Raw genomic sequence first — 14,553 nt, 5'->3', positions numbered from 1 at the left:
GTGCTTGTAGTCTCAACAGAAATCCCCCCCTCTTACACTTCCTCCTACAATGACGCAAAATGACGATTTTTGCGTCATTGTAGGAGGAAGTGTAAAAGGTAAATACTGGATTTCTCCCGTCTCAGGGGAAAATGAGAGAGTGTTGCACGACCATTCAATAGTATGACTGGGTTTCTAACAATGCAAAGCTTAATGCAAATGGGTGGAGTGTCCCTTTAAGGATAAATCTCAAAATCTCCAAAAGTCCATATGTAGGCCCTATATCTTATTAAATTATAAATATTGTGGTTTTATTGGTTGTATTTAAAGGTTTTCCACACACAATTTCAATGTAGCAGATACAGAGCTCTTTAATTCGCGATCAACCTCGTTTTATTGTAAGGTGAATTCAGCAAGGCATGCTGTATCTTTGAAGCAACAAAGGCTATTTGTTACAGTTTTTTCTTTCGTGATTTGTGTGGATGACACGCAGCAACATAGTATTATCAGCTGTATGGTGTGTTTTTACCCTGAAATGTTTAATTTCGAGAAAGACCCGGCGCGTGCAGTGGTAGACAAAAGAAACTTACTAAAAAAAGATCCAGCGCGAGAGAGAGGCAAAGAAAAACGCCTGTTCTTAATTTATGTTGCTTTGAACTATTTTCGTTTTGTACCATTTTAATTTTTTAACTTAGCTGCAATTTCTTTGACAATAGAAATTTAAAATGTTGCAAGAATAAGATTCTGTGTTTCTTATTTTGCAACGCAAAGGGAATAAACTCTATCGATGCAACACTGTTTTAAATAAATAAACTGTCCCGACACTTTATTTATACCTTGAAATGTGCGATGGGTTTTCAAACTTAATTAATTTTATTTTTATTTTACATTTTCATTGTTTATTTTTTTAATTGAAAGCAATAGGCCTACTGTATTGAAAGTATTTTTCTGATTTGTTCGATCTGTTTTGAAAAATGTCTTCCGTTGCTATGGCCGGGTATCACTGTCAGTCATCTCAATTTCGTGAATGATTCACAAAAAAAAAAAAAAAAAAAAAAAAAAAAGGCCAGATTAAAGACGAGCTTCATCATCTTAATTTTCTGGTGCGATCGGTTGACAGTCTTCCTTCATCAGTTGTGATCGTCTTTGCAGCAGCTCAACTGGAATGTAGCAAATTTATGTTGTAATGTACAATTGATAATTAAACAAGATGCTTGACTTTAATAAACAGATACATATTTAAAGGTGCATTGCGCAAGTCTCTGAGTTTTTGCAGAACTATGCCCCCTTCTGGCGACACGCAAAACTGCAACCAGAGTTGTGCACGCGGTTACGTGGAGTTTGCGTTGGGGTTTGGGATGAACTAGAAGCCGGTCTCTTTGAATCCATCTTCTACTTTTGCCAAAGTCGCTTGAGTTGTCTTCGCTGATGCGGATAATGGCGGCGAATACACAAACCTGCCAGACATAGCCAGGTGAGCGTGAACGCGCATGACGTCAGACCCAGTCGATTCCGTCCCGAATCCCTCTTATTTATTTTACTGTACAGGATTATAGAGGCAATCGCAGAGATCATAGAAGGGCTCATTCAGCCCATCAGGCAATTGTTTAAGCATGTATGGGTTAGAAAAACGGGTATTTTTAACATGAAAAGATGCTTAATGCACCTTTAAGCATCAAGAACGGAAAAACAAACACTGAAATCACCCTCTTATTTTTACCCGATTTGCTTCAAACTTTATCTGTATAATGTAAACACACGGCAGATGTAGACCTGTGAAAGGATTATTGATATCTTAGATACTGCTGCCGTGGCAACGCATCAAACTTTAATTTTCTTTTTGGATGCTTTTGAGACTCTTAAGATGCTTGGAATTGGATGAAACTCGACAGACACATCACATTTATTAGCCAGTAGACATGTGCAAAGTTTCAGAAACGGGCGTGGTGAGGGGCTCAGTAGCGCCACCTTTAGTCAAAAATGGGGGCTTAGTTTTACATAGAGTCTTAAAACTTGGTACGTATATTGTTCTCATCGAGCCGGACAACTTTCTAATTTACAGTCATTAGCTCCGACCAACAGGAAGTCAGATATTTTAGTTTGAATGTGGATTTTTTTGGATATTTCAGACTCTGAGTTTTTAGCTAATCTTTCTAAGTGGTTTATTTTATTCACACCAAACTTTTTCAACATGATGAAAATACATTAAAGATGCTAAATTGTGAACGGATATTAAACATCTCAAACGGTTTTGCTATAGTGAGGGATTAAAGTAATGTCTACAAAGGAAACACTAAAAGCCTCATATCTTCTAAAAATGTATTTATACACCATTTATTTCTATATAAAAGTATACAAATATCACAACTAAACCCATTTTATTCTTTTTTAAAAAATAATTTTATTCTAATTTTATTCTAAGTTTAAAAACACTAATAATAATAAAAAATCATTCATAGTGCTATACTGCCCTCTTGTGTTCAAAATCAGGTAGGCCTATAGTATATAAAAATATACTAGGTATGTGACGGTGAGAATATTTTACCACCGGTTAATCAACGTGTGACACTGCTGGGGGCTTTTGAATCGCTAACTTAAGAGGCTACATGCGATTTTCTGAAATTTAAACTCGCGACTGACACCTGTGGCCAAAAAACGGAACTGCTCTTCCTTTCTGCTCGCTCTCGTACGTGCACACTTCACAAGTCATCCGCTGCGAAGAAGTCAACATTATGTTTACAGAGGTGTAAGAATTGATAAATTAGGAAATTCCAAACAGTCTGTTTTGGGGGTGACCAGGCCCTGAGAGGACAAAAGGACCTCTCTGGAGATTAGCATTTGAACTGGCTCTCATGCACCATCGAGACGAAAGTCTCACCTCCGAGTCATCTAATCTACATCTCTTTCCCTCTCCCCTCACCCCTGTCTCTCATGCTCAAATGAACAGCTGAAATCACCCAAGAAAATGTATAGTTTAATGTGAATGATTATCACAGAGTATTTTCATGTTTGGTATCATTTAAAATGTCACAGTGCGACTGGTACAGATATCTCATATCCAGATAGATAAAACAAAAGGTAATAAGGTTTTTAAGAGCTTATGGATAACTGATTTACAAAGGAAGGTGGTCTCTAAGCAAATGGTCCCACACCCCCATGAAGATGTGACCACTGCATGCAAATTTCTATTGTTACGTGTTTCCAGGTAAAAGGTTTGTCTATTTAAGGAATTGCAGCAGGGAGATCGGGGCCTTTTTCTGTACTTCAGATGGCCCGTGAGGCTGAGAGACCGAGATCTCTCAGCCTCATGTATTTCTTAAAGTTGGGTTTGCATCTTTTCTTTATTCCGGAGAATTTGATGTTTTGTATCGATTATCTTTGAATTGATTATGAAATTGGCATGATACATTTACCTGACATAATAAATTGTTACGTGATTATTCCAACTGATTTTGACATTGTTCATTTAATGGTTAAAAGGAATAGTCAAACATTCACTCATGATTAATGATCCACAGATATCATTAAAACCCTTTCATTTATGGAGTCAGATGAATTAAACGAGAGAATACATAATTAAATGTATTGTAAATTTAACCAACCAATACGTTGCATGAGTGAGGACAGAGCACGTGATAACCTTCCCTGTGTTATTGGTGAACCGGCAATTGGACCAATATTCACGGGCCTTACAGAGGTAAGAACAGTCAAATACATATATTGTTTGAGAAACTAAGTTTGTTTGCTGACTAGCGGTGGTGGCAGAGTGATCTGAAACGTTTAACATGAACGCGCTTGACGTCACATCCGCAGACAGCGCGCGAAAAATCCGACCCGACAGAAAATAGGAAAAATAGGATACAGGCTTATAGGTGCACCCACTGTGAGCTGACAAGGTGTCAGTATGCTCATCAGGAGATGTTTGAGTCATAAATGGTCAAATAAAAAGGCTATTGTTACGTTTATTTTGGGGAAAAAGTTGCATATAGCCTCTTTAAAACCGAAAGTAAAATATGTTCGTCCGCACGGACATTGATAATGGTGCGGAGCAGAGCGAGCGTTTCAAATGAATTCCTATGGAAGTAGGAATGAACTAAAAAAACGTTCACTCTGTTCTTCCACAGTATCAGTCATCTGCAATAGGTATACATAGGTCATAGCTATGGCTAGGCATAGGATTTAATACAAAATGTCTGTAACGGTCACATCCGTAACACATTATTATGGTTGTTCAGAGCAAAGAAGGGAGATGAGTTGTTAATCATAATAAGAATGGACATAACTTTGCTTTGTGCAGAAAGATACTGGTTAATTGTATTAATTATTATTATATGATATAACTTCAAGTTAAAACGTTACGGACATGATGCAGCACTGAAGCATGATGACTCCATAGATATTGTCCTTATAAATCCAAAAATCATCGCTGTTAAAACAGAATATAATTTTGTCAGACAGGTCTCCATCTTTCTACAAAATGCTTACTATAGACAAATTTTTAAAAATAGGTGGCCTTTTATCTCTCTTTTGAAAAAAATTAAACAAATGTAATTTTACTATCAGTGCACACCTCATGTGGTGGATAAACATGGTGATTTTCTTCAAATTTCTATTGCAGCAGTAAAATACAGACCTAAATAGGTTTGTAGTAAAAACTAAAAAAATGTTATGGTAATGTTGACATTTGCATGGAATTGCTCAGGTACATCATCTCGTTCTCCAAATAAGCGCCCTGTCGAATCACGGAGAAGACCTCCTCAGTTGCAAAAGAAAAAGTCAGCAACGGCAGAGACGGGTATATATTGTAATGTTTGGACATACCGTTCGAATACTGTATGAATACTTTTGGCATTACGTTTTGACGTTATCATTGTATGTCACGTTAAGAGGGACGCAAAAGACTATTTGAAATCAGCTTTGAGCAGCCAGAGCATCCAGACTAAGACACATTTGTAAAAATCTAATTGGAATCACATTTTAAACCACCAATTTGAAAAAAGTGATGTTTTTTTGCTGTCCAGAATTTCAAAAATCCATCTGGATATGCAAAAGAAAAGAAAATCTGATTTCCACTGGCAGTCTGAACATAGCCTTAAATCAAAAGGAGTATTACTAGAAGATTTAAAATACAGTCAAGCGTTACCATCACAAAACAAACCCTGACGAAAGTGAGGTTTACTTACAAAAAAAAAATTTTTAACAGAGAGAACAAAGTCATGTGAAAAACAAAACTATCAAATTTAATTAGAAAATCAGCAGTTTAGTTAGCCTAGAAATCTAGACGCACCCTTAACGGCAGCAAAATGTATTTTGCAGCCAGGGCAGTCTAGCAACTCTCCATTGACTTTCGAGCTGCAAAAACCTAAATTGGGTCAGGCCAATCACGTCTAGGGCTGTGACGGTGGCAGTTTTTACCACCGCGGTAGTAATGGACCCAAATACCGGCGGTGTTGCGGTGTTTGTGGTGGGGTGGGGGTGGGGGGTGTGTTTTGAAAAAAAAAAAGAAAGAAACAACACACTAAAGCCTGTAAAGCATTTAAATAAATATCAGTAAATACTGGTAACTTACATCATATAATAAAGTTGAATCTATTTTTTTTTTTTTTTTTCGTTTAATATTTCCACACAAAGGCGCGTGATAAAGCCTACCGCTCTGCGCTTTGAGAGGAATGTGGGACACGAGCAGGAAAGATACCATCGATCTCTTTTCTGATATCTTCATGTTTTCTACTTGTAAAAGGTATGAAGAGCGAATTTATCTTCTACAAGGGCAAGGCATTTAGGCTGTTTGCGCGCTGCCAGAGAAAGCAAAACTAAAATTCCCCGCGCGTGTGAAACGCGCTTTACAAAATGAACTTGACGCGCCTTACCAATTACCGTCTAATAACAAGCACAAACTGTGTTAAAAAGAATTTGACGTACAAGTAAAAATGTAGGCTATCTGACCTACAGCGTTTTTCTAGGCTACCACAGAAAAGAATACGAAAATAATCGACCTAAAAGCGAAGGAAGAAACGTTTAACGCGTCTTTGGGTGAGACGCGAGTGAAAAAGAAAAAAGAGATTCCATGCAGGGATGAGTCGCGATTTTTGAATATTCGATTAGTTGATTTAATTATAGAATATCTAATGTTCTAATGTCTGTTGTGCGATCATTCTCTAAAATAAAATCTCCATGTTCTGGTGCTGATGCGGCGGTGACGCGTTCATGTAACCGGAGGGTGACGCTGCCAATAACGCACATAACAGCTGTCACAAAGAACCGGCAAAAGTAATGATTATGAACGTGTCAAATATAGCAAGGAGACATTTGAATTGTTTATTAATAAAGTGTTTGTGTGTGTGTGTGTGTGTGTGTGTGTGTGTGTGTGTGTGTGTGTGTGTGTGTGTGTGTGTGTGTGTGTGTGTGTGTGTGTGTGTGTGTGTGTGTGTGTGTGTCAGTGTCGGGCTGCAAAGATGAAGTTGACGATGCTCACTCTTCGCAGTGAACGCGAGAGAGAAATGCACACTTCAATACGGAATAGAAGCATATGCTAGTCGGTTTATTTTCCGTTTTGAATTGTTTTGTTTAAAAGTAGACAATTCAAGCTTTCTATAAGGAATAACTAATGGAATATTTTTAAATTCGCTGATAATCGGGTGACCAGATCGCAAACCAGAATTCAAAGCCGACAAAGCTTAAGTTTATGGGCTCACGTACAACTCTCTCATTCGTCATGAATTAAAACTTTTCCATGGCTGCGATATAACATTTAATTGCTAACCTATTATTTCTTTTGTAAACAAAGCTTTGTGTGTCATAATATTAATGTAAAACAGCATTCATATACAAACATTTTTTTAGGCGAACAACCGCCGGTACTACTCAGCCACCGCGGTGGCGCTTTACAACCGCGGTGTTGCGGTTGTCAAGTTTACCGGCACAGCCCTAATCACGTCGTGTATAGAGTAGGCGGGGCGGGCTTAACATAATGACGACAGAGTTGCGACGGTTACCTGCCACTTGAAAATAAAGAACTGCTGCTGCTGCTGGAGAACAGTCTTTCGAATCGGCTTTGTCCGCGACTCTGGAGGACTTGGAGTTAGGTTTTTCTTTGAGAAAAGAGCATAGAACGGCACTTAAAGGTAGGGTAGGTCAGAATTGTCTAAAAAAACTTTTATTCAAATTTGTTTAAACAGTCTTTATATACCAATACATAATTAAAATGCAAGTACTCTGAAATAGAGAGTATAAAAAATTGAGTGACTCTAGTGTATTTAATCTTCAATAAACACAGCTCATTAATTCCATTCACTCCCACCTAAAAACGGGTGCGCGACTGCGCGCACGTGGGCAGAGCCAGTAATAGCGGCGGTAGTCATGGCGACGGAGAGTGACAGTCGCGCAAGCCAATCACTTGTTTCGTTCCGGTAGGAATTAATGAGCTGTGTTTTTTGAAGATTAAATACACTATAGTCACTCAATTTGTATACTCTCTTTTTCAAAGTACTTACATTTTAATTATGTATTGGTATATAAAGACAGTTTAAGCCAATTTGAAAAAAAGTTCTTTAGACAATTCTTACCTACCCAACCTTTAAGTCATTCTTAAAAAAAGGAAGATGTGTTCATAGTTTTGCCGGCCAGATATGGCAAAAGTTGAATCTATCAACTAGCTCCGCTGTTGGGAAAACGCTCTGGTTGGTTGAAGCGTTGTCCTATTGCGTGCAGAGGGAATTTGAAAGACAGCCGTTTATCCCGCCCCTCGGATTGAGCCATGTCTATGGTGAGTTGCCAGACCCAACATCTTGATGGTCTGGCTTGCCAGGCTACAATTTAGTGGTTATTTTACAAAAATATCTGACCACAGAAATTGGTTGATAGACCAATCGCATCTGCACTGATTTTCTTTTTTTAATGTTATATTTATAAGTTTATGTTAACAAAATCCTTCAAACAGCCACCTGAGACCAGTTGATTATTTTTTAGTATGTTGGTGTTTAATTAGAAAGCCCTATGTCTTTGTGTCCATGTTCACATTCCCTCACGTTTGAGTAGCTGAGCTCTAGCCATCCTTAACTTAGAAAGTATCGAACAAGAGATTGTCACTCTGCAAATGTATGATTCATTCATACCTGGTCAACATGGTTTCCATCACCAGTGGGCCAGCGGTGTTTTCCTGCAGTGCAGCCACCCAACTGCTCCCCAGGCTGCCTTTGAAAGAAATAGCCCACAGTGGCATCATCTTGGGAACGACCGCTCAGAGGAGGCTGAGGGGTGCCGGGGTTGGGGTTGGCCACCCGGTCCATACCTGGCAGAGGGTGAGCTCCTCCAGGTCCCTGCCCAGCACCTCCTACTGTGGCCAGAGAACCCCCCGCATGGACTCGGACCACTCCGGTCTCTGGCGCACCATTTGTGTGCAGCATCCCACCTCGCGTCTCCTGCCAGGCCACGTCATTCATACCTAAGATGCTGCATGGAATGCTCATTCCACGGAAAAACCTTCGGAAAAAGGGGCAGGGAAGTTTAATGCCATTTAAAAAGTGATTTTACCTCCATGGCATTAGATTAGCCCAGATTAATGATAAATGTATTATTTTGAACTAGGCCTATTTGGAATACAGAAACACGGTGAAACAAAACTAATAAAAAATATTTTATTTTGAGGGGACTGAGTCCATGAAGGGGGGTGCGGAGTTCAAAATGTAGAAGACTTCCATCTTTTATCCACGTAAAAACCTCCAAATACTATCCAAATATCATAAATTACATATAAATTAAATATAGTGTGATTTTCTAAATCTATGGATATAAAATGTGTCCCCAACTAGGGTCCCCCAGTGAATCTTGGCCACTTCCACCACTGAGTGTAAACACACACATAATAACAAAGCTATACAATCAAATACAAACAAATAAAACAAAATTAAACTGTCAGGAGAACAAAGACGCACCATATTGTCCTTAAGTCTTAATAAATGTGGCCACTAACTGAACCTTGTTTACTCAGTTTTTTTTTTTTAAAGCAGCTTTTAAAACATATATTACATTAAATGCGTTTAAATAAAGACCTGAAATCAGGTGTTTCTATGTGAATGTTTAGAGTGAACGGGAATAGCAGGATGCTAACGGCTAACACACTAATAATGGACGGCGGTAAATTTTGCCATTGTGTTAACGTTAGATGTAAAAATTAAACACTGGTGCGGTTGCTTTTGCTTTTTAAGGATTTTGCTGTGAGATTCTGAGACTGAAACATTTAGTCTCAGCAATGTTTTTATTTGATCGAGGTTGTCTGTTGTTTGTTAGCATCACAGGGCCCATGACTTCGCCAGCTAGCACGTCGCTAACAGTCAGCACGAGAGGGCTTGTTTTAAGTCTAATGTATTTCTATTTAAACATGTCTATTTAAATAGCGTCTTTGAATTGATAAAAGGCTATGAAAGGGAATAGCGAATTCAACTGCACGATAAAATAACATGACAAGCCTGACTTCTATGTGCTTGTTTCTCTGCTAACGTTAGTGCGCGAGCCGCTTTGTTTATAAAACAACACACAGGCCTCTCACCTCTAAAAGTTAATTTTACAACCAATGAATCCAATAAACACCAGTAACAAACAATTATGGATCTCTAAACGTATTCGTCACGGTTATGAACCCAACAGCTAAGCAATTTCATGACAATTCATGAATAAACTCCCGTGTCTTCTCGCTGATAGACTCACAACACGGCCCCCTGCTTGAGCCCCTAAACAAAAGGGGCAACAATTGACATTCGCGGTCCGATATATCCATCACATCTGCTCAAAGATACTCACGCGCGGTGTATGTTGATGTTCAAGCCCGATGCTTCAAGGTTGTGATGGACGCGGTGTTGAGTGTAAGTTTAGTTTCCGTGGAGATGTGGCGCGTGTGTGTGTTTTAATGATTAGGTGTTGGAGGCGCTTGCATAGGAGTTTGGAAGGATTGGTGCCCTCCTCCCCTGTGCATTCTCTCTCTCTCTCTCTCTCTCTCTCTCTCTCTCTCTCTCTCTCTCTCTCTCTCTCTCTCTCTCTCACACACACACACACACACACACACACACACACACACACACACACACACACACTAGCCTATATCAGTGAGGACATTGCATATACTTCCATTGATTTTATAGGTTAATGATATTTTCTATAATCTAACCCAACACTACCCATCACAGAAATAGGCCTATGTGCAAAACACTAGATTTAAACAAAAACTTGTTTTGACAGATTTACAAGAATTTTAGGCCCAGAAAAATGTCCTCACTAGTTGGTTGTCATAGTATTTCATTATAAGTGAGTTTGGCCCTCACAAGTATAGCTAAACCTGTACACACACACAGTGCACATCCATCCTACCTGCGCACCAACATGCCAGCACATCCATCCTACCTGCGCACCAACATGTCAGTAGATCACAATTATATTCACTGGTCTTCACGCAAGACATTTTTATTTTAATTTGGTATATAATATTATATTTGGTATATAATATAATATTTAAAACAATATATATTTCAACAGACATTAAATTGACTTTCAGAAATTAATCTAAAAAATGCTTTGACGTAAGGGATAATTATTTCTAAAGTCAGCCTGTCATTTTCACAAAATAAATCCCTAATACATTACATAATTGTTGTACCATCACTAGAGGATGACTGTTTTTCCCCCCAAAGTCCCTCACCCTTCCATTTCTGTCATCTGAAGGAGTTTGGGTTCCTTGCCACTATTGCCTTTGGCTTATTTCGGGACAGTTAACATTTTTTAATATTGGTTGTGTTCAAATTGGCATTCTATCATACTATTATTATATTTCTGCAGTATCCAGTATGTATATTGTGCGTAGTATACAAATTTTATGTATGCATGGAATACCTGGATGACGATGAAGACATTTTTTCAGATCACGGACCACAATTCATCTCACGTGTTTGGAAGGGATTCTTCACTACTCTAGTTGTGACCGTGATCCTCTCCTCCAGATACTACACACAGACCTACGGTCAGACGGAGAGGAAGATACAGGAGATTGGACGCTTTCTCCAAATCTTTTGCCATTGTCACCAGAACTCCTGAAACCAATAGCAATCAATAGAACTCCTGGAACCAATAGGAACCAATAGAACTCCTGGAACTATATTTGCCACCATCTGCTAATTACAACTCAAGAACACTAAAATCGGTGTTCAGAATGGCATACTACCATACAACTCCTACTATATTGAAGTATGCAATGTATGTACTGTGAATAGTAATTTTCTGTATGCATGGAATTCTCGGGTTACCTACCACACTTACTGAAATCTGCTGCTGAGGACACTGCATGGGATACTGTTTCCCCAATTCATAGTAACGTAACTAAAACTAAGTTTCCTCCACTCCACATGGGACCAGGCTCTGTGGAGGAAGAAGAAACAGAAGGGTGGTGAGGTTTTAGAGGTGAGACATGGAAGGTGGAGTAAATTCTATAGTGAGAAGGGAGTTGCAGTTCGTATGTGACAGGGTTTACTTGACCAAGTATCTAGGGCCCATGTGTTTTTGGGACTTAATTTTCTGCAGGGTAGGTGCAGCTTGATGCCCCTCGTTGAGAGCCACACCTTCTGGTTGGTAGGATGGAGCTTCGGTTCGCCAGGCATCGGCGTGACTCTTCTGTTGGCCCACTGCCTGCTGAAGATGATGGTGTGCCCCAGACTCTCTCGCTCTCCCGGAATCAGAAATCCACATCTGGAATATGCTGGAGGCTGATAGCCGAGCACACACTGAAACGGGGTCAGGCGTTGCTTAAGGGAGTTTAGCGTATTTGGCCCAGGCAAGAAACTGGTTCCAGGAGTTCTGGTGACAATGGCAAAAGATTTGGAGAAAGCGTCCAATTTCCTGTATCTTCCTCTCCGTCTGACTGTAGGTCTGTGTGTAGTATCTGGAGGAGAGGATCACGGTCACAACTAGAGTAGTGAAGAATCCCTTCCAAACACGTGAGATGAATTGTGGTCCGCGATCTGAAAAAATGTCTTCAGGAAGGCTATAATAACGGAATAAATAATTAAATAACAGTTATGCTGACTCCGTGGCCGCGGAGAGACCCTTGAGGAGTATCAATCGGAAGGACGTTTTCTCTCAACATTACGAGAACATATATTAAAGGGGACCTATAATGTCCATTTTCACATGATGTAATATCTGTATCTGGTGTCCCTAGAATGTGTCTGTGAAATTTCAGCTAAAAAAATACCCCACACATCATTTTTTATAGCTTGTCCAATTTGCAAAAACACGCTGTTCTCATGTGTGTCTCTTTAAATGCAAATAAGCTGCTGCTCCCCACCCTTTCCAGAAGAGGGTGTGGCCTTTACCACTCATGCCAATCCTACCGTGGCAATAACAAATCGGGGGGGTATTCCAGAAAGCTTGGTTAACTTACCATTTGGTAAATCATAACCTCTGGGTTGATTTACCCCAAACCCGCATACCATGAGTATCTCGGTTCCAAAACACCTGAGAAATGTTAGTTTAATCAACCTCCTACTGGTTACCCAGAGTTAATGCGCGCGCACGGTGAGTACATAAAGACATTTTCAATGGATCGCCGATTTCAGGAGTCACCATGGAAACCCAGGGAGAAAAAAAGCGAGCTACATACTTAGGTGAAACCGAGTTGGAGGTTTTAATGCTTGCTTATGAAGACTATAAGCCCATTATAAAAAAAAATAAATAAATAAAAAAAAACAATACTGCTGCATCTGCAAAAGAAAGAGAGTTGGCTTGGCAAAAAATAACGGACAGAGTAAATGCACGAGTTTATAAAATTATAAATGGGCTATTTTCCCCTTTCATTGTGAAGCAAAAATTATGTGGGGCATGTAGTAAAAATAGACAAGAATTTACTTGTTGGCCTCCATACATTTCTTAATATTACAGTAGTAATGCACATAATTGGCTAGTAATATGTTGGCTTCTTGTTTTATCAGGTGTAATCCTTCTGGAGCCAGAAGAAGTGTGAGCCAAGTCAAAATGAAACACAAAAACATTCTCCAGCAAGGTAATATTTTCTAAACTTGTTACTGACGCCATGTAATTTAGTTTTCTATGTAGCCAATAGAAAGAAGGCTGAGGCCCGTAAAACAGGTGGGGGTCCACCTCCACCTTCCCTCACCCCAGCTGAGGAGCTGGCACTGTCCCTTAATAAAGGGCGACCTGTGGTCGATGGGATTCCAGGGGCAGTTCATCGGACTCAGCTACCAAGACAAGTGGCTTAGTAAAATGTAGGTGTACCATATTAATACTTATGATTTATTGATGTTTTCACTGTTTTTGTCAGTGTTTTAATAAAGAAAATCATCAACATTGTCACCATTTTAAATAGGCATTTTGAATGCATTTTACAGTCATTGATTCACTTGTGCAGTATGCATGCTGCTTTGACTGCATATGCTGTGTACTGTAATCTTATTACTAGTACTCTTAGATGTTCCTAATGTCCTTCTTTATTAGTTGTATTTGTTTAAGAATATACATTGAGTATTGAATATGCATGATTATCTTATTGGTTTAATTATCTTGCAGTTGCTGATGGCCACATTGTATTATTGGATCCTCCTGCAACACCACACTCTGTCACAGTTGTAAGTGATTATTGTCTTTAGGTTTCTGTTTGCTAGACCAAGCATCCTTCCTTATTTTCACTGTAGGCTGAAGATGAAGAGACCACTTCTGCTGTGACAGAAACAGAAAATGTGGGGAGGCCCATAGAGGTATGATGCATAGAATGAATTCCCCCTTTTTTGCATAAGAGAATAAATAAATTGTCATTGTCATTTTACAGAATATGGCAGGAGATTTTAATACAGATGAGGGTCCATCTACCTCCACACAGAATCTTAGCAGTGTAAGAAATGTTCTGCAGTTCTCCTTCCTCATTTAAATATTTGGTCTGTGTTTGTATTACAGACTTTATCAGTCATGTTTAATTATTCTGTCTTTCTAGTTGCCTGCCAAAGAGCTGTATAAGGTCCACCTTCAAAAGCAAATCAGAAAAAGTGACATGGAGATGGACCTTATACAGCTTCAAATGGAGGAGAAAAGGCTTAACCTAAAAAAAGGCCAGACTTGAATTGCTGGAGCACCAGCTTAAGGTGGGAAAAAGTATGTGAGCAGTAATCTGTCATTGGTTGATGAATGATCTAAAGCAATAAATACAAATGCCTTTTGTTACAGGAAATAAAGAAACAATGAACAACACTTGACTGTTAACTGGTTTTAATGAAAGTGATTTTGGCAAATCATGTCTCGTACCACCCTGCCATCTCTTTGGTCTACTGGGTTCACTGGGGGTTCCTCTTGGCCATCTTCAAGAGAAGGGGGGGGCCCTCTCACCTCTCAGTGTGGCAATGTTGTGAAGAACAACACAAGCAGCTGTGATGTCACATGACCTTTCTGGGTTGACCCTGAGCCCACGCAGGCAGTGAAACCTTGCCTTCAGGATGCCTATGGTCCATGTTCTGCTGTGGGCCAGGTTGAATTGTGCCTGTGGTTCAGGCTCAGGTTCAGGGTAGGGTGTCATCATATAGGGCA

At 39.4% G+C, this 14,553-nt stretch overlaps 1 protein-coding gene and 1 long non-coding RNA gene across 8 annotated transcripts in view; one reads left to right on the top strand and one right to left on the bottom strand.

Annotated features, from left to right (window-relative positions):
* Nucleotides 1-9,975, bottom strand: part of pum2 (pumilio RNA-binding family member 2) — a 126,609-nt gene extending 116,634 nt beyond the window's left edge. For 4 of the 5 annotated variants that reach the window (XM_079898963.1, XM_079898966.1, XM_079898965.1 and 1 more), the window contains exons 1-2: nucleotides 9,778-9,975; nucleotides 8,094-8,460 (exon numbers count right to left, since the gene is read on the bottom strand). In XM_079898963.1, the coding sequence (XP_079755089.1) occupies nucleotides 8,094-8,447 (354 nt within the window). In that variant the 5' untranslated portion in view covers nucleotides 8,448-8,460; nucleotides 9,778-9,975. Of the gene's footprint in view, nucleotides 1-8,093; nucleotides 8,461-9,526; nucleotides 9,642-9,777 lie in introns of those variants that run through there. The other variant, XM_079898964.1, reaches the window with a different exon arrangement.
* A 2,516-nt stretch (nucleotides 9,976-12,491) lies between these two features.
* Nucleotides 12,492-14,220, top strand: LOC307154208. Of its 3 annotated transcripts, XR_013820302.1 has the most exons (6): nucleotides 12,492-12,537; nucleotides 12,951-12,978; nucleotides 13,075-13,244; nucleotides 13,546-13,867; nucleotides 13,967-14,114; nucleotides 14,197-14,220. It is a non-coding gene; the product is annotated as an uncharacterized lncRNA (long non-coding RNA). The 3 variants fall into 3 exon arrangements; XR_013820303.1 differs by lacking the exon at nucleotides 12,492-12,537 and having other exon boundaries at nucleotides 12,880-13,244; nucleotides 13,546-13,733; nucleotides 13,805-13,867; XR_013820304.1 differs by lacking the exon at nucleotides 12,492-12,537 and having other exon boundaries at nucleotides 12,880-13,244.
* The last annotated feature ends 333 nt before the right edge of the window (nucleotides 14,221-14,553 follow it).

Source organism: Squalius cephalus (genome assembly GCF_949319135.1).
Source record: "Squalius cephalus genome assembly, contig: scaffold_37, whole genome shotgun sequence".
NCBI lineage: Eukaryota > Metazoa > Chordata > Actinopteri > Cypriniformes > Leuciscidae > Squalius > Squalius cephalus.
Note: the sequence above shows the minus strand (reverse complement) of the source record. Positions and strands in the feature narration are given on the sequence as shown.